The sequence below is a fragment of the Numida meleagris genome, chromosome 13, assembly GCF_002078875.1.
Source record: "Numida meleagris isolate 19003 breed g44 Domestic line chromosome 13, NumMel1.0, whole genome shotgun sequence".
NCBI lineage: Eukaryota > Metazoa > Chordata > Aves > Galliformes > Numididae > Numida > Numida meleagris.
Window position 1 is genome coordinate 6569792 of NC_034421.1, and position 19048 is coordinate 6588839.

At 53.2% G+C, this 19048-nt stretch overlaps 1 protein-coding gene across 3 annotated transcripts in view; it reads right to left on the bottom strand.

Moving 5' to 3' along the window:
* PKD1 (polycystin 1, transient receptor potential channel interacting) overlaps window positions 629-19048 on the bottom strand; it is an 85108-nt gene continuing 66688 nt past the window's right edge. For all 3 annotated transcript variants that reach the window (XM_021411057.1, XM_021411056.1, XM_021411055.1), the window contains exons 23-46: window positions 17956-18558; window positions 17314-17470; window positions 15714-15966; window positions 14857-15052; window positions 13632-13802; window positions 13302-13445; window positions 12775-12985; window positions 12288-12414; window positions 11314-11430; window positions 10837-10886; window positions 10190-10392; window positions 9513-9618; window positions 9237-9355; window positions 7894-8096; window positions 7383-7577; window positions 6433-6572; window positions 5407-5534; window positions 4868-5036; window positions 4602-4727; window positions 4248-4422; window positions 3618-3905; window positions 2825-2959; window positions 2182-2496; window positions 629-1799 (exon numbers count right to left, since the gene is read on the bottom strand). In XM_021411057.1, coding sequence (XP_021266732.1) covers window positions 1197-1799; window positions 2182-2496; window positions 2825-2959; window positions 3618-3905; window positions 4248-4422; window positions 4602-4727; window positions 4868-5036; window positions 5407-5534; window positions 6433-6572; window positions 7383-7577; window positions 7894-8096; window positions 9237-9355; window positions 9513-9618; window positions 10190-10392; window positions 10837-10886; window positions 11314-11430; window positions 12288-12414; window positions 12775-12985; window positions 13302-13445; window positions 13632-13802; window positions 14857-15052; window positions 15714-15966; window positions 17314-17470; window positions 17956-18558 — 4934 coding nt within the window. In that variant the 3' untranslated portion in view covers window positions 629-1196. The remainder of the gene's footprint in view (window positions 1800-2181; window positions 2497-2824; window positions 2960-3617; window positions 3906-4247; window positions 4423-4601; window positions 4728-4867; window positions 5037-5406; window positions 5535-6432; window positions 6573-7382; window positions 7578-7893; window positions 8097-9236; window positions 9356-9512; window positions 9619-10189; window positions 10393-10836; window positions 10887-11313; window positions 11431-12287; window positions 12415-12774; window positions 12986-13301; window positions 13446-13631; window positions 13803-14856; window positions 15053-15713; window positions 15967-17313; window positions 17471-17955; window positions 18559-19048) is intronic.

A 19048-nucleotide genomic window follows, 5' to 3' on the forward strand; every position in this document is an offset into this window, starting at 1 on the left:
ATCGCATGTGTCGTTGTTAGCTGAGGAAAGCATTGTTTAAAGTGCTGGGCAGTACATACGAACAAGTAAACCAAAAAAAAAAAAAAAAAAAAAAAAAAAAACACCCTTATCTTGCAGAAGAAAAATTGAGAACTTTGTTTCTTACAGATGTAAAACATGTACTTCCCAGACTTTAGTTCTGTGATGTGAATTTAACTTTTCTGCATTTTAAATTTCAAAAAAAAAAAAAAAAAAAAAAAGAAATACATATACTTAACGTCAATACATTCCTTGGGTTAGAAAAGCCAAGCAGCCAGCAGCACGCACGTGCACACACACACACACACACACAGACACACACACACAGACCACGGGGGGTGTCCGTGCGTGGGGCTGGGGGGGGCACAGCGAAGCCAGCACGGTGGCACCCCCTGCTCCGACACGGCCGAACGCAGCCCCGGGTTCCTGCACTGCACCGGGGGCAGCGGGCTGGCAGCTCACTGCAGCTTGCAATGTCACCGGTTTTAAATATCGGCTTTCTTTAAATACAAATAATACCCATTTCTGGAGGATAAAAGTAACCAATACTGGAAATTAACTGATCTGGGCGTAGATAGCGTTTGTCTATATCTATATATATTTATGCTTAAAAAAAAAAAAAAAAAAAAAAGGTTAAATATCTTCTCGAAACCTGTAGCTTTCCTCCACAGTGTGTCTGGTCGGCAAAATCCAAGGTCAGACCTTCAAGGCCGGGGCTCGGCTCTCCCCGTTTCCCCCGGCACAGCCGGCAGGAAGGGGAGGCAGCCTTGGCCCACTCGCCCTACACCAGTCCCCAATAAAGTGTCCTTGTGACAGCCGCCCTGCGCGCTCCATTTGCAGGCGGGGCCATTTAACAAAAGCGAGACAACTTTTTAATACTGCCTTACTGTAACCGATTTCTGCACGCTGACCCTCACCTGTGCAGCCTTCCCCAGCCGCCCACGAGGGAAGGCTCAGCCTTTTCCAATGAACCCTCGGCACTGGAAACCTCCGGTGAGGAAGACGGCACAGCGTGGAGGCCGCTGCAGGCAGCAGCCCCGTGCACCCGGCAGCACAGCCGCCGCAGGCAGCTCCTCAGGCTCCAGGCCTGCCTGGCAGGCACAGCCCGCCTTCACAAACCCCTTCCGAGGCTCTCTCTGCCCTCCGAGGGGCACTGCTCCCCACGATGCCCAGCACGGCTACTTGACGGCGGGGTGGACCCTGTTCTTGGCTCGGAGGGGCCGCTTCTTCTTCACGGCCGGAGCCAGAGCGGAGTGTGCTTTGTGCGGGGGGACCGCCGAAGCCGCCATGCTGATGCCTCTGCTGGCACGGATGAGGCGGCTGGGCACAGAGCTCCTGCTGCCCGGGGAGTGGGGGGACAGGGGGAGCTGCGGGTCCGTGGTGGAGGAGGTCTCGGGCGAGGGCCCCCGCTCTGTGCTGCCCGCACAGTACCTGCTCAAGACCTCCTCTGGCACCAGAGAGTGCTTCCTCCTGGAGCGGCGGCTCTGGGAGCCCTGCAGCTGGTGCTCGATGCGGTACACATCCTCCGTCACCTGGTTGACCCGGTCAAATTGGGCTAGCAGCATCTCGAAGAGGGAAAGGAGCCGCTGGAGGTCAGCGTCCACTTCCAAGCTGTCCCGGGCGCTCAGCACGAGGCTCAGCCCATCCAGCTGGCTGGAGGAGGTGGAGGCCCTGGAGCTGTCAGAGGCAGCGCTGGGTGTGGGGCCCCGGATGGACTTGGAGTCGCTGGAGTCCCGGGACGGCAGTGGTTCCATGCCTTCAAACCTCACCTTGTGGCGGAACTGGAAGAAGAGGACAGGGGACTCGGAATTATTTCAGGAGCTGCCACGTGGGAACGCTGTGTGCACGCACCCTGCTTCAAACAGCCCCTGTGCTGCTATCAGCCCTTCCCGGTGGGCCAGGCTACAGCTCGGACCTGGGGGACAGATCTCAAACAACGTCTCCTGGAATGCTGGGGCTGAGAACTGGCAGCCTACATCCCTGCAGTGCCCTGCCACTAAACCAGCTCCCGGCCTCCAGGATCTGCCACTGCCAGAGGGGCTGGGGCACCCAACTCTCAGCTGCAGTTGGAAGCAGCCAGAGTCAAAGCAGTATAAGGACGGTAGATGTTTCTCTGTACAAGTCCGCAGCTTAACGTGGCCCCTTCTCCCAGGCTGCACTCACCTCCTTGGCTTTGCTGAAGCCCATCCACATTTTCAGCCTGCGCACAAAGAGCTCCACCATCTCATAGTCCTGGGGCTCGAAGGCGGGGCGGTACAGCTCAAAGTGCATCTCCCGGTAGCTGTAGACAAGCACCACGGTGAACAGCCTCAGCACGATCCACACCTCCAGGATGATATAGCTGGTGCAGAACAGGTAGTAGAGGCCAGAGGACTCGGGCGGGCAGGGGCAGAGGCTCACACTGCCCCGCACCATGGCAAAGAGCAGCAGGAGGCTGCTGCCAACGCTGCGGAAGGACTCCGAGGAGGAGGAGAAAAGCTGCAAAGGGGACAGTGGAGATAGGATGAAAAGAGATCCGTTGGTGGCACAGTGGCTCGACACTCACTGCCCCATCTTGCAAAGCGTGAGCCCTGAGGGGTAGCTCCTCCATCAGCTGCAACAGGGACTGGCCTCAGACATAGAGCCTGGCCAAAGCCACCACATCCCTGAGCACTTGGCACAGGCTGGGCACTGCCCGTGCTGGGGTCTGGCTGGGATCTGCTGACAGCTGTGGCACGGTGAGGGACAAGGGGGTCACACAACCCTGGGCAGCCCCCACCCCCAGCCAGCCCCTCTGCGAGGCAAGACAGGGAGGGCAGGTAGTTACCAGGAAGCCAAGCTGCGCGTATGCCAGGATGAGGACCACAAAAGCCAGCCCTGCTGCTGTCAGCTCCTTCATGGACTTCTGAAAGGTCTTCCCGAACATGGACCACTGCCTGACAAAGCGCAGCTGCTGGGCAGCCTAGGACCAAGCGAGAGGATGGTGTTATTACAACAGGCGCAGGTGATCTGCCCGGCACTGCAGAGCCTCTTCCTTGTTTTCCCTGCCCTGGCAGAGGAAGGGGGCATTGCGGCACTGCTCGCTCTCAGACTGCACATGCAGACCTCCAATGGGAAGGCAGCACGTCATAAATCCTGCACAAGCACTAAAGCAGAGCCCAAGGGCCCAGGACACAGCAGTGTCCTGCCTTCAAATCCTGTGCCTCCATCTCAGTCCTCCTTTCACACATTTCTCTTAGGTTCTTGAGCGTCCTTCAAACATGTCTGAGAAACGCAAACTCTGGCAGCACAGAGGACATCCTAGTCCCCGGGCTCCTTGCAGATAAAATCATCCCATCAGCCACAATTCTCCAAGGGAACTGAGTGCTGAGAGACTTTTGAGACTCAGAGTGCTGCAGCAGAGGTGCACACAGGTGTGTGGCAGCACTATCCAGCACCCCTGTCTTACTACAGATGTGGGAGAACATGGCAGCAGCCGCTTTGCATTTATCAGTGCCCAGCACAGCAGAACCAGCTGTGTGCACGTTTTTACTTCAGGACTGCACAGGGATGACAGCCTGGCACAGGAACAGAGCACACATCTCTGACCATACCCTGCTTCCACCCAGCCCTCTCCGTACCTGCACGATCAGGAGGAAGAGGAGGGAGGCAGCCAAGGTGCTGAAGACCGTGTTGAGAAAGGCCACCTGGTAGAAGTTGGTGAAGACCTTGCGGTTGTTGAGGTACTTGAGCCACTGCTGGTCAGCCAGGGTGGCTTGGCTGAGGTGCACCACCACTGTGCAGGTGGTGAGGAGGATGAAGACCCACTGGCTGTAGTTGCCCCACAGGGTGAAGTAGGCCCTGCCCTCTTTCTTGATGGAAAGTGACTCGGACACCACAAAGTAGACCACAAACATCATGAGGAAGACCTGGGGGAAGAATGGAGAGGTTACCATGGAAGGAGAGGCCAATACTGGGCTACACCAGGAGACCTTACAGCACCCCAGGACAGCAAAAGCCCCATGTACTAGGCTGAGTTCTGCAATCCTACACCTGCAGTGCACATCTGCAAGTCCTCTCATGCCTTCCTCTCAATCACTCTGTCCTGCTCCTTCCTCTCACAGCAGCAAAGCTCCCCAGACCACATCCAATGCACCTGTGGCAGGGTGGCAGTGCCTAGAGGAAGAGGGCTCTGCTGCACCTTGCAGAGCTTCAGTCTGGACCACTCGAGCACCACCGTGCAGTGACCGAAAGGGAAGTGCCACACTCACCATCATGAGAAGCTGCAGTGTGACACCACTGCTGAGCCGCAGCAGTGGGAAGGGGCTGATGGTGACAGTGGTGACAGCCTGGCCTGCGCCCAGGAACTCCAGCTGGAGGGTGATGGCAGCATGCAGGTCCACACTGGGGTTGTACTGCATCAGCTCCACGAAGACCACCCGGCTCCTGTGGAGGTAAGAACAGCTCAGGGCCCTGGGACAACAACACGGGGACAACAACCTCAGGCTTTGGTGCCATCATTTTTGTAGGATCCTAGATTCTCTGTGCCCCTGGTGATGGCCTCAGCCATGCCCCTTGAAAATCTAGGTGCCAGAACACATTTCCTTCACCCCTGCCACACTTACATGTTGTCGATCCAGGTGTGCTGCTGCAGGTAATTCAGCTGAGCCCTACCCTCCTCCAGTGAAGCCCCCAGCTCCTGGATGTAACCACCGCTATCGTAGAAAGAGACGTAACCCCAGTACCAAACCCTGCAGAGGAAGCATGGGATGAGGGCTGGAAACAGCGACAGAACAGCCCCTAGCAACCACCCAGGGCATCAAATCAACTGAGAAGTTCAAATGTCTTTTGGACAACGAGCAGATCTTTAGCTGCAGGCGCAGCTCCTTACCCTGTGAGGTCGGGTGGTGAGTAGGACCACGCAGTCGTCACGTTCACGGCTCCCCGTTCCCAGCCAGCTGCATAGTCAGCAGTAGAGAAGCTGTGTGAGTCGGTGCAGTTCTTCCTGGCAACTGTGCCCAGCCCACGGAGAACATCCTGGGCAGTGAGCTGGCACTCAGCTGAAATGAGACCAACATCAGCACACCATCAGCATCCCAATGCAGACAAAGAGCACAGGGCACACAGCTGAGCTTTCACACTTAGCATCCCCCTTTTTCCCCAAGCCCCCTCCACCTCCGTGTCCTCAGTCACACCCCCAGAAACAAAGAGAACCTCTCTCTTCAGTGTAAGTCCCTCCATCCCCACTTAATCTCTGGTGGCAGCAGAACCAAAGACACACTGATACACGCTGCAGTGAGAAAAGTGCCTCCATAACCTCTGCCTTGCCTCACTCAGCCCCTAGCTGCATGCAGACCCAGCCACTTCCTCCTCCCAGGGAATGCCACCTCCCAGCAGGTGACAGCAAAGCCCTGGGCCACTGCCCCGTACCTTCCTGCAGCCGGAGCTGGCGCAGCCGGGCCACCCCCAGCGTGGTGCTGTAGCTCTCCTGGCCTGACTGGTTGTTGTAGAGGTAAGGAAGGAACACCTGCGACATCCAGACCCAAAACTGATCTGATCTGCAAGAAGGAACAGATGTGAGAGGCAAAGCTCCTGGGGCAGCTCTGCTAGGGCAGTCTCTGCATGTCTCACCCACGATCTGGTCACCCTAATTTCACCTGGAGGGAAGGGACTGCATTTTGGATAGGTAAACTGGGCTGCCCTCCTCCCAGCTCTGTCAGCAGGCAGGGACACGACTTCTGCCCACTGTGAACTCTGCTGGGGTGGGGCAAGGGGAACTGTTATTTGATGGGCAAGATCTAAAGGTGAACAAATCTGTTCTTTCTCCCTCTTTACACCTCTTTCATCCCAGTAACTCCACTGAGTTCAATGGAATCATTCCCAATTCAAGCTCCAGTGAATCAAAACTTCTGTGACTGTGTGTAAAAAGGACGAACCAAGCCTGCTGGCACAGGAGAACCAAGAGATCTGTAGTGAGAAGGGCTCACAGGCACGGTTAATCCCAGGCAGCTGTCCCAGCATCGTTCTGAACTGCTGGAGTTTACAGCAGTGTGGAAGCACAGCTGGGAAATTTTAACCTAGCTAACCCACATGTGCAGAGCAAAGAAGGGAAAGACTCCACATTTAGGAGAGATGTTATTTTTGGTTCTCATGACCACTTTTATGACTAAACCTTATTTTAGGTTGTAGATTTAGTAGACAGAGCAAACTTTTGTCCTTTTGACCAGATACTGAAAGACCAACACCTGTAATTCACACAGCAGAGGTATTTAAAGTACCAATATGTTAAAGCTCTCAATCCCCACAGTTCCCTCTGCTCTCCAGGTGAGAAGCAGAACCATAGGGAAAGGCAGGGCCTTTCCAGCAGGGCTCACTGCTGCTCTGTGCCCATGTGCAAGCTTATCAGACTTCAGGCAATATCCCATTCCCCTTGCTGCCCAGGTCTTTTGCAGTTACCTCTTGATGCGAAGGAATTCACTGCTGCCCAGCTGCTGCTTGATGGAGCTCTGCAGAAGGAAGGCCCTGCTGTTGCGGGTGGCATCTCCATAGTTGGTGAGTAGGATCACCAGCAAGAACATCATGTAGATGAGGAAATTCTGGCAAGCAGAGAACAGAAAGGGATTGTAGCCAGTAACAGGGTGGGATCTGGTCCCAGTCCTGGTCCTGCAGCAAATTAACACTGTCCGCTGATTGCTGGCTGGCATGAAGTGGGATCAGAACCCCAAGTCTTTCTTTTTCCACATGGGAAGCAAATTAAAATGAAACCCAGACCACAGACACATAACAATAATCTATTCTTTTTTTCCCTCGAAGTGCCCAGCCCAGCACCGCATGTTTCAGTTGACATGCATTGCACAACCTCCCTGTAGCAGCTCCCGTAGCTGGAAATTCGGTTTGTAGAAGCAGTTACGGGAGTTTCCATCCTTTAAAAAATTATGTACAGTTAAAAATAACTTGACAGCTCTACAGCAGCTGTGTATTCCCACCACTAGTGTGGAGGAGAAGCAGTGAACGATCTACAAAGAAATAGAAACTTCTCCTAGATGGGGACTTCTTACATTTCACAAGACACTGTTAATGAATTTTCTTGTGCAAGCTGGTGCTGCAGACTTTGCCCTCTAACCTCAAACACCCAAGTTATGGAGACAAACAGACCAAACCAAGGATGTACAGCCAGCCCCTTACAGCCCTGCTGCCCAGACACCTCAGATCTCAGAGCTTCACACACACAAGATGAATGTCACTGCCTGCCTTCTACAGATGGGAAATTTGAGGCAGAGACTGGAAACACGTGCCTGTTATCTCAGGAGACCACAGCAGGATTGGGAGAACCCAAACAAGGATGTATCTCAACTGCTGGAGCCAGCGCTCTGCTTCTGTCCTAGGCATCAGGGAACACGCCTTACCTTCAGCATCCTGTGCAGCAGTTTGACCTTCCTTGCCTCCTCCTTGGCCTGGAAAAGGGCAAACCCCTGCGGGGGTCGGACTTTGCTGATCTTCTCAGAAACATGCTCAACAAACGGATGCTCCACCAAGGTATCATCCTCCTCTGGGTGCAAGCGCTTGGCAACCAGTGAGAAATAGAGGGCTTCCAGCAGGACCTGGGGACACAAGCAGTGTCAGAGCCTGCAGAGCACGCCATACCACCAGAAGCACTGCGGGCAGCAGCTCCTGTTTGCCTTCCAGCACAGCCACAGACAGCAGGCAGGGCCTTGGAGCAGCTGACTGCCTCTAAAATGAACTGCCACCAGCCCTGCCTCCCCTAATGCTGCTATCATGTCTACCTTCCCCCTGCACAGCATTCAGTCCAATTAGTGTCTGACACAACTTGATTAGTAACTGGACAAGATGCTAATTACGGCTAATACACGCACCCGTACAGACACATGCTTGTGTAGTCCCTTTTGATCTCCTTACCTTCAGGGGCTCCCAGACCAAGAAGGATGCCAGAAAGCTGAATATCCCTGAGATAAGCCACATGAGGGCAACGCTGGAGGAGAAGCCCACCCCGATCCACACGGAGACCCCCGTGGAGGTGGCAAAGAGGAAGAAACTGATACCATGAGCCAGATAGGAGCACCAGGATGGCAGCAAGCGCTTCCTGAATGTTTGGTCTGCAACTGGAAGGAGAGAAAACAGGAGTCAGTGTCACTGCAAAAGAGTCCCAACAGGAAGAGGAAAGGCTGAGCACATCCCTCATCTCAGCAGAGAGCTTGCCACTAGTCCTGGGTGAGTTTGGAGACATTGTTGCCGACATCACCCAGCAGGAACAAGGACAGCACATTGAAACACAGCCAGCCTCAGAACAGCAGCCCCCACCTGGAGACAGCAGGATGGGCAGGAGGAGGAGATGGAATCCTGACTCGGGCAGAGGGATCACTTCCCTACTTTCCATCAGAGCCCCAGTAATTTGGGCATGCCTAGCCTGGCTGGAAGTGCTGCTGTCAAGTCCCATGAAAAGCCACACAGATCTGTCACAGTGGCTGACCTTCAGAATGCCAAGCTACTCAGCCCTGGGGCTTGCTCAGGCACAGCTGCTTTCATCCACCCATGCAAACCATTGCTGGCATAAAGATAGTGCAGCCATTCATCAAGCATGATGAACTGATGGATTTTAACAGTCCCAGGAGAACTGCTGCTGTGTCCAATTTTGTGTGCTGCAGCCTGCCCTAGAGAGGCTGTGCCTCAAGAAGCCAAGAGCTCACACTGTGAGAACTGACACTTAGCTTCTCTGCAGGGTCTGTGCAGGGCACCCAGCCCTTCACAGGGCTTGACAGCTTGTCTGCTGCATTGTGCAACACTCTCTGGCTGGCTGTTGTGCTGCACGACCCAGTAGGAAGCATCTCTTCTCCTCTGCTTTACTTTGTTAGTTGGTTTGAACTTTCATTGGCATTTGACTCTCTTTTCCCTCTGGTTATGTACAGAGACACTCAGCATCCTTATGCAGGATGAATGAGCTGATGTCTGCAGAGGGCTGCAGAGAGCAAAGTAATTGGAGAAGCATCAAGCTGAGCTTCCCTAGGGTGCATGTTATGAGATATGACAAAACAAATGGTATTCTGGGGTCTGCTCAGACTCAGGCTCTCAAACTGAGAGGAAATAGCAAGTACAACCCAACCTGGGGAGCAGCCTCTTCTAAGGCTCCTTTGCTAATTACCTGCTCATCCCTCCCAGCTGCTGCCATGTGCAAAGACCCCTGCATGTGCCCTCCATCTCTGCCCTTGGTGCCGATGGTGGGCACAGCCACGCAGCTCTGTTACCTGTCCATGTTGACTTAGCTGATCTGCTCACTTCCCTGGGAGGGGCTGCCATGTTCTGGCCTTTGTCATTCAGCTTCTGCATCATGACAGTCTCCACCTTCTCCCCGAACACGCTGGAGCTGCCAAGGTGAAACGAGGTGCACTGGTGAGCAACATGGGCTCTGCCCCTGCTGGTGCTGGCTCTGCAGTAAGCAGACCATTACCAGAACAGCAGCTCTGGACCAGGCAGAAAAAACTGCCTGCCTTGCTGGAAGGACTCTGCTCCCCAGTACTTACAGGCCTGAGATCAGATCTGTTTCAGCCCTCATGTACGGTCCTAGGTCCTGGGAATGGGAGATGCCACTAGCTCCATCTGCCAGGATCTGCCTTATCAGATCCTCATCTGGGGAAACAGAGCAAAGAAGACTGAGAGGAGAACAGCACGCAGTCCCACACACTGAGATGGTTCTGCATCACTTGGGCTCAGCCACTCTCATGGAGCCAGGGAATACACAGTAGTGAGGCCCTTCTCCTCCAGGACAGCCCTCCCTTTCCTCCTGGTCTTCTAGCTCCTGTCTATCCTCACTGTGTCTGTGAAATCTGACATTAAATTCCTGGTACAGGAGGGCCAGTTTCTTCTTCTTCAGCCACTTACACAGGTTCAGAGACACATGGTGGCCTTGCAACCCATGAAGAAGAGCTGCTTGCTTGCAACATTCAGATCCCAGGGGAACCTCTCGTTGTTCCCACTCGCTTCAAATTGATCTGTCAGATTTCTGCTTCCCCAGACTGAAATCCCCAGTTTCCCCTGAAAATATAACCCTCCTCTTCTCCCCTGCAAATTGAAACCAGGTGGCAGGCTCAGTTATTCTGACCTCACCAAACCTGAGCCAGGACTCCCAAGGACCAGACTGTCCCTCCTGCACCTCCCCAGGGCATTCAAAGCCTGGCACAGAGCAACGCTACACACCCACCTGAGGCAGAGAAATATCTGGGCTGTCCCTGATGAACACCAAGTGACAAGTTGTCCTCCTCAGCTGCTAGAGGGGCCTCGAGACCAAGGTGGCGGCTGGCATGGCCTCGCTTCAGCTTCTGAATGGTGTTGCCCATGATGGAGGGATCGCTGAGGAGGTCTGGCCAGCTGAGTAGGGCCTCGCTGGAGGGCCACCGCACGAGGCTGCAGGAGAACAGAGGGCTGGGTGCAATCAAGTGTGCATGAAGAATGGGAAGCATGAGAAAGGAAACTGTGTTCGTGTGCAGGCCTGTCTAGAAGTGGAACAGCTGTGGGAGCACAGCCCTAGTCTACCAGCGGCTGCACTGAGACCTGCAGTGCTTTGGGTTACTGTTCAGAACAAAGATGGTGAGGGATATTATCTTCCACCCTCTGGCAACAAGGAGTTACCAGCTCTTACAAAACTAGCCAGCAGAGCTCTACTGCCTGAGGCAACTTTGTTGGTCTTTGATGGCCCCCCATTTTCCCTCCTAGAACAGTATGTAAGCTGTGAAGCACTGTGTTTCACATTTGCCTGTGGCACTGGAAAGGAAGAAATAATATGTGGGAGACTCAAAGCAGAAAACAACACTGAATTCCGACTTGCTCTGGTCTCAGAAGCCTACTTACCTTTTGGAGTCCTCCAAAAACAGATCTGTTTTGGTCTGCTCAGAGAAGGCCTGTGGAAGAAGAGGAGGCATTTCAGGCATGTGAAACTTGCAGGCGCCTGCTAGAACAGCAGGTTGCTAACATTGCTTCAGCAGGGGGCACTGAAAGCGTGGAACCCCAGCTGCTGCTAGCCCTGGGCCCACATCTTCAGGACCCTGCTCTGCTACAGCAGGTAACACCCAGGCATGCTACAAACCCACGTTCTCAGATGCAGAGCTGTAGCTGTACACAGCCTGTGCTCCGTGCCTGTGACCAGCCTGAGCAAAGATGTTGGACAGACAAAGGGCTGTGGTCTCCCCTACCACCAGTGCTGGTCAGTGGCACCTGAAGTGGTGCCAGGGGCACCTTTAGTTCTGACACTGAGTGTGGATGCTTGCTGGTGCAGGGAGCCCACCAATCCATGCAGCCTGTATGACTTTCAGGTATGGAGCAGGTTACCTCTGCCCGGAGCCCAGGGAAGGTGGGGAAAGAGCTGTCGAGGATTGAGGAGTCCAGGTAGTTGTCAATCTCCAAGGACTGCTGGTCTGAGTGAGTCACAGTGTGGTTGATGGAGACCTGCAGAAAACACGAAGGCTTGAGAGGAACAGGGAGGGGTGGAGGTGACAGTGTGACTGCAGCTTGGAGTCCTGCTGCTCAGCACTCTGCTGGTGAGCTCCACATCTGTGCACAAACTGCTGTCTAACAACAGGCATGTATTTCCCAGCCTCCCAGATGCCTTGGGCACTGTCCCACCACCCAGTAGCATCTGGCCTGTCCTAGACATAAGTTACCTAGAAGCTGTGTTAAGTGTGAAATGTCCTGCAAAGCAAGAAGTGCTTATAGGAAAAACAAATATCAGACACATTTGCTGCTCATCAGCCACTGAGCAGCAGGCTGCAGTACTTAATGGGGCTGCTAATTGTGTCTAACTAGTCATTAAATCCCCAGCTAACCATTCCACAGCTGCCTAACCACAGCTCTGTTCAGACAGCTGAGTTTGTACCCAGGGCAGGTATTTCATTAGAAAAGCTCAACTGAGAATCTCTCAGGCTCCTCCCAGTGCAGCGAAGGGTTGTATCTTTCAGTGGCATTTAGGTACCCATCATGTACCAACATCAACACCAAGTGCACAAGCAGCTTTTAGAATCTGACCCTCTGGTAACTGCTTGGGCATTGCCAGAATCCAGTATCACACAGCAAATGTGTTAGGCAGTGATCTGTCCCTCGAAGGTCAAGGGCTGCTCCCAGCCCAAGAAGGAGACAGAGTCCTGCTAAGTCCAAGGCTCAAGCCAGAGTGCAGGGCAGTGCAGAGAGTCAGCTGGGAAGCGACCAGCTGGAGATGTGATGAACCACAAAGGGTAGAATCCAGCCCCAGATGAGCAAACCTGGCGGCATCACATCTGTTTGTGCAGCCTGCAACTAATTCACATTACCTTGGCACGAGCCATCCTGAAGAGAAATAGAATGACCAAGTAGAGAGGGTAGACCACCACGCTGGACACCAGACCAACAGCCACTGTGTCCACATTAACAGGGATCAGGTTGGAAACAGCCCCATTGCTGCAGGGAATCAAGAGAGATCAGAGATTGGTGTTAGCAGGAGCACTCAGGATTGCCAGCCATGAAAACAAGACAAGAGCAAAACTGATCATTTCAAGTGTGCAGAGAAAGAAACGGGCCTGGGCTGTGCTAACAGATGTCACAGGGGAAGGGGGGAAAGCTGATCAGGCTGTCCTTGGTCCTCGGTGATCTACATACCGATCCCAAATGCTTTGCAACAGAAAGGGCAGACTCAAGGCCACAAGCAATGCCCCTATTTCCAGTAGATGTAAGGTCTGTCCTGCCCTACGTAATGGGAAGCACGGGGGGGGGCCCTGAGGAGGAGGGGGACTGGCCAGAGCACCAAGGGGCACAGCTCACCTGAGGTGTACGTTTCCCACCACGCCGTACCACACAGCATTGGCACAGAGGAAGAGGAAGATGAGGAGGGAGCAGCAGGTGGCTCTCTGGACGCGGGTGAAGCGGCTGCGAGGTGGGCGGTCCCACATGGACAGCCAGACATGCTTCTCGAAGAAACCTCGCTGCAGCTCCGCTATGAAGATCCGGGAGAAGCTCCTCAGCTCCGTCTCGCCTGAGCACAAAGAGAGAGAGTTGCAGGATCAGCAGCACAGCAGAGTAGAGCCACCCGGGGCTGGTACAGGCCCTCCCTGCAGGTTGATATTCAACAGGTATCCACACTGCATCCATATGGTCTCTCCTGCAAAACTGGATCCTGGCCATGGCTTGTCCTGTAGCACAAAGGACCCAGCAAAGCACCTGGCTGCACAAGTCATCAGCAGTGAGACTGTACCAGCATGCAGGCTCCCTGCTGTGGGCATTTCCCCAACAGTGAGAGCTGCCACAGCGCCCAGCCACCCCAGCCCCATGCTCAGGAGCTGAACACTCACTGGCAGCATAAACCTCCTTCTCCACCATGCCGTCATTCTCTTCACTCTCCACCGACAGCCAGTCGTTCACCAGGAAGAAGTAGCTCTTGCTGCTCTGCAGGTCCCGGACAATGACATGCTGCAGGTACCAGGAAGGGCTGAGTCCTAAAAGTTAAGGGAGAAAGAGATGTGTTTCACGGCAGATGTTCCCTGCGTGAACCTGCAAAGCTGAGAAGGCAACAAAAGAAGCTCCTGGTCATTCCTGGCCCTTGCACCGGTCAGACCAGGGCCTGGCCCTGCCCCGTGACGTCTGACGGCTGCCTCGGCCCCATGTGCCCGCTCCCATCTCACCTTTATTGTCATGCCAAATGCGGATGCGCCAGATGCTGCCCAGATTCCTCTCCGTTGCGATCTGAAACACATCGAGGCTGTTGCGGTGGAATGCATTTTCTCCATCCAGATGTCTGTGACCACTTTTATTGTCTACACCGTACAGTGCGATCCCCACGTGTGCCGTGGTGCCTGGCAGGGTTAACAGGGCTCAGTTAGAGAAGCTCACCCAAGGGAAAGCTGCTCCCCAGCCCTGCCTTCCTGCCAGGGACTTGGTACCAGATGCAGGGGCTCCTTCAGAGAGGCCACCTGGAGACTGAGGAGGAAGGAATGTGCTGAACAGCCATCCCACACCCAGGCAGAGTAACACAGCCTGGAGGGCAGCTGCTCACATTGGCCTGGTGCACGCACCTTGGCATACTCATGGTTTTCCTATCTGGAGGGGACTGAATCTGAAATTCCTTGACTTGCTAACGCCCTACTGGGAGGAGACATTTACACTGGCTTTTTTTTTTCCATTAAGCAGTCAAAAGACTTGTTTTCTTTGACTGTTCTCTGGTAGAGGTTGCCAGACGCTCCCTAGTCCATCTCTTCAACCTGGATGGTCCTTGGGGTGACTTCAGGACAAAGCTGCTCCCAGTGAAACCACTGGTCACACTAAGATCAATGGGAACACATGTCTAGCAGTGACATGGCGGCATTCTACTTCCACCACCGCTCCCACATCCCAGCTCCCTGTATTTCCACTCCTGGAATCATGTTTCTGGCTGCTCTAGCTACAAACCCAGCCCCAGACCAGAAAGCAAAGCTTTCTGCCTTCATGCTGATGAGAAAGATTCAGAGGGGAGAAAAAAGTGATGGATGAGAGTGGACAGCAAAATAACCAATCTAAAACGCCCACAAGCCTGGATGCTTCTGCAAGAGAGGACCAACAGTGAGGAACAATCAATGTCTCTCGGCTGTTCCTGCGGGCATGGTGAGCAGTAAGGGTATTTCTGAACTGGGTGGCTCCCTCTAGCAGCAGTTGTACTGACAGCAAGAGGTGAGCCAACACGCTTTTCTCCACAGCTCTTGACCATCATACAAAAAAACCCCAATATTTGAATGCCTTGGGGAAGCCCTGAACAGATTGCTGCTCAGTGCTTTACCAACTACCAGCTCAACTGTGGGCCCTGTGGAGGGGAGATCCCAAGGGAACTACACAGATGTCACCCTTGCAATCAAGCACAGAAGTCCATAGGCTAACCTGATCCTCTGCCCCAGCCAGTTTTCACCAGGATCTCATATTTGTACAGCCCATTCTTCCCGCAGAAGGGAATCACCCCAACTCGGTTAATGTCAATCATGTCCAGCTTGTGTACAATCAGTGCAGCCACTGAGTAGGTCACAAAGCAGACAGCGCATGTCAGTAGAACGATGTAGTTGAGACCCGAGCCTGGAGCCTGAAAGAAAAGAACCATGTTGAAAGGCACTCTCCTTCCCCAGGAGGACCCTGCTGCTCCCCAGGAGCCGTGCTGCCTTCTTGCTGGCTATAATCATCACTCACATGCAACACCACATACAAACAGAGATCTGTCCCTCCACAGACTGCGTGGTCAGGCCTCACTTGCTCACAGTCCCTGCAGAGCACGTTGCAGCAGCCAGCTGAAGCTTTCTGTAGCAGCTGCAGAGTGCTCTCTGCTCCCACCTACGTCACGCTGACAGAGTTGGAAAGAGCCTGAACGTCCCTGGGAGCCTGGGAGCAGCTGGCAGGTGCAGGCTCTCCAGGATAGAACAGTGCTGGGTGACAGCTGAGAGGAGCATCTGCCATCTCACGAAAGAAGCGAACACTGCAAGGTGTTCAGACTGAAGAATAAAACCGTCTGCAAAGGTCTGTTTTTAGCATCAGCAACTAGGATTCATGACCAGAGGACACAGCACCCCTGTGAGCTGTACTCATCTAAAGCACCCAAAGGCACTCAAGTATGTGTGCTGGTCTGATATCTGGGAACAGGCCGGCCAACATCCAGCCTGAACATGAATCTGATGGGAGCCCAAGACTTCTAGGTGACAAGTTTGCTCAGATGTGACAATGCCACGCAGCATCTGCTTTGTTTTACTCACAGGAAAGATGAACTGGACCGAGTTTGGTGGGACAAACAGACTGGCCCCAAAGGCAGTGAGGTGCTGGGTTAAGCACACAGCCTGGTCTGGCCTGGTCTCCTCCAGGGGGATGATGCCTTCTGTCTTCCACCGTTTCTCCTGCTCGCTGAAGTACTGGCACAGGGAGGTGTACAACCCCAGTGTCACCTCCACTGGGGACCAGCTGAAGTGGTTCGTGATGTTGAAGTAATACTTCTGGATGGTGTCATCAGTTCTGGAGAAGGGAAAGACAGCAAGAAGACACTATCAGCCCGCTGGCTGAAGAGACACAAATACATTCTGATGGATCTGTGCCCACAGAAGTCACTCCCCTGCAGGGACAGATGAAGAGAAAAAGCAGTGAATGCAGTATAATCTGCACAGCTCTCTGACTGTACAGAAACTCCACAACTACACAGATCACTTTAATTCTTCTTCACTCTTCCTATTATTTCAGTACCTGGGAGCACGATGCTGCACATCCTCTTTTCTTCTCTGTGCTGGCAGCCTTGCACAGCTCTCCCGCCCACTCTTCCCTATGTCCCACTGACCCCCAGGATACTTCCATAGCAACTGTGATTCTTGGCTGCAAGCAGATTTGCTCGTTAGGACTATTAATCCGTCTTTGAGCATGCTGTTACCAAAAGCCATGGAAGTTGTGTCAACTTACACAACAGTGGCTCCACTCTTGCCCCACCTATTCCCAAGCTGCCTATCTGTCTTAGATAATGCCTAGGAATGGCTCATAAATAACACGAGGCATGAACACACACTCCCGAGAAAGGCAGCAAGTCAGCAACTGAAGTTACAAGAATGACTGCTCTGATAAAAATAAGAGAGTTTTACTGCATAACTGTGGGAATGAGCCCCGTCATACTCCAAGCAGAAGGCAAGCAGGGGGAAAGGGAGCCAGTCCTTCAGGGGACCTGTATTCTCCTCCTGTCCTGTGTTGGGAAGATGAGCTCTAAAAGACAGAGGTGCTTTTGTGAAGGCTGCACTGCAACTCATGAACTAGGCTAACAAGCGTGGTCCTTTGCTCCAGGAAATGCTTTCATGAGATGCAAGAAGCAGTCCCTGTATCTGCAAAGGTCAGCGTTGAGTCACTTTGGGCAACAGTTCTCTTAAAGGTGGGCAGCTCCAGGTGTAGCAGTGTCCTGCAGCACATGGCTGCAGCAGAAGAAAGACAAGCAACAGTCCAAGAGTCTATAGCAGCTGGTAGGCAAGTGAGCACAGAGAAGGGCAGCAAGGGGAAACTCATCACCAGGATATGCCTTGGGTGAAAGGCAAACCAGAGAGCACTGAACTGCTTTCACACCAGCAGCAGATGATGTTTGGGAAGGAGAAAAAGCCAAGGTGGACGAGGTGCCATGCTGGGCTGCAGGAATGGCAACCTGGAGCTGCCTGCCCAGGAGAGCTGTCTCCTCTGAGCACAGAGTCACACTGTGGATAGCCACAGCAGCAGCCTAGCAGAGAAGAATGGCATAACCCATGGTAAGGCCCTGAGCATCTCTCACATACATCCACAGGACATGTGGGTGTGGGAGCTGTAGGTGTCAGGGGTTACAAGGGATGATTCACTTACAGTGGTGAGGTGAAGAAGGTGTAGAGCTTGTGGTCGCTTCCAGACAGAGCCTCCAGGCTGATTTTCTTTGAAGCAGTGCAGTTGTGCTCATTGGGCTCTGGTTCGTGGTGGAGATAGGCCATGATGAATGGCTCAGGCTCACTTGCAATGTAGCGATCTGCATGGAGAGGGAGAGAAAGAACAGAAAGTACTTTATAAACACCCAGGAGAACTCAACCACATGCCTGCTGCCAGCAGTGGATGCTGAGGGAGGACTATGAGGAATGCAGAAAGTTGGGAGAGATGCTTATCCAGACTGCAGTCTGTCTGCAGTTCAGAGGATTCCTAAGCAAGATGCTCCGGATACCACTGGACCTGACCCACAGATAGGGCAAGCTTCCTCCAGTGTTAACGTGGCTCACAAAAGAGCTGGGAAAAGCAGAATGCTTCCCAATATCAGGAACCACAAGCAAGAATTACACCAGGGACTGGATAACGCCCACGACAGCCGAAACCTCAGCAGTGCAGCATGGAACTCACTGGCCTGACACCCCCTGCCAAACACATCCCTTGACACAGCCTTCCTTTGCTGCAACACCCTGCCTCCCTCTCCCGTGGGAAGAAAAAGCAAAGAGCACAGTGGGCTGGCTCTGTGTGAGCTACCGTTCAAGACTTTGTAAGTGAGCCGGAAGTGCAGTCCTGCTTCTCGATTGTTGTTCTCCATAGTCACAATCAGGTTCACAGATGTTCTTGCCTCGATGACTTCAGTGCCAGCAGACAGATTGTCGGCATCTGTATTATTTGACACCATTACGGTGATGGCTCTCTCTGAGTCCAGGCTGCCAATGGGGATCTGCACTCCGTTGTGAGTCTGAAACTCCATGGAGGCTACCTTTGTGGACACAGTGTAGTTGCTGATGTAACCAAACGGGAAAGGATTGGAGTCCACTTGGAACATGACTTGAATGACATCCGTCAGGTTGGAAAGGGTGGTGTTGAAAGCCTGGGGGATGGAGAACTGGCAGTTTGGCATGTTTTCATAGCAAAGCAAGTTGAAGGGATCGGACCTTTTGCCCGTGGCCTTAATTTCTCCTCCCACCAGCTCAAGGGGCTCTTCATTCAGCACTCGAGACTTCATGAGGATCCGCATCAGGCTGGAAGACAGGTTGTAGGCTTTGGGAGCTAACAGCAAATTGTGGGAATCTGCAAGCAGTTCCTGGGGCTTGGATTCTTGTGAAACGGTATTGACAAGGTGAATTAAATCGCCTGTCAGGAGAGAAATAAGAGTGGAAACAGAGGAACTGGTAAATAGTCAAGATAACTGCAAGAGTCTAGATCATATCTGACACCTTCCCAAAACAATCAGACGAGCCTTTCCTTACTGTCATCTCATCACAGCTCTACACTGTGCACATGACCTTCCACACTGGAAGTGTTCAGTAGCCCGTGGCTAAAAATAGAGCTGCCAACTCCTCCTGCAGTTTCTCAGCTCATCTACAATGTTTGGTGGTGAAGACTTAATCACCACAGGCTTTATTTTCCTCCTGGGAAATGACTGGAACAGCAGACTGAGAAACAGCGAAGGGATGGATAAATCAAACATGTTGCTAAGGTTTTGCATTACATCGAGCAAAGCACTCAGAAATGCATAATGAGCAGTGCAAAGAAGGTATCTCTGCTTCCTACTAGAGTAACCAGGTTGGGATTTCCACACAACATTCAGGGGTGCCCCAGTGAAGCTTGGTACCCTCCTTGT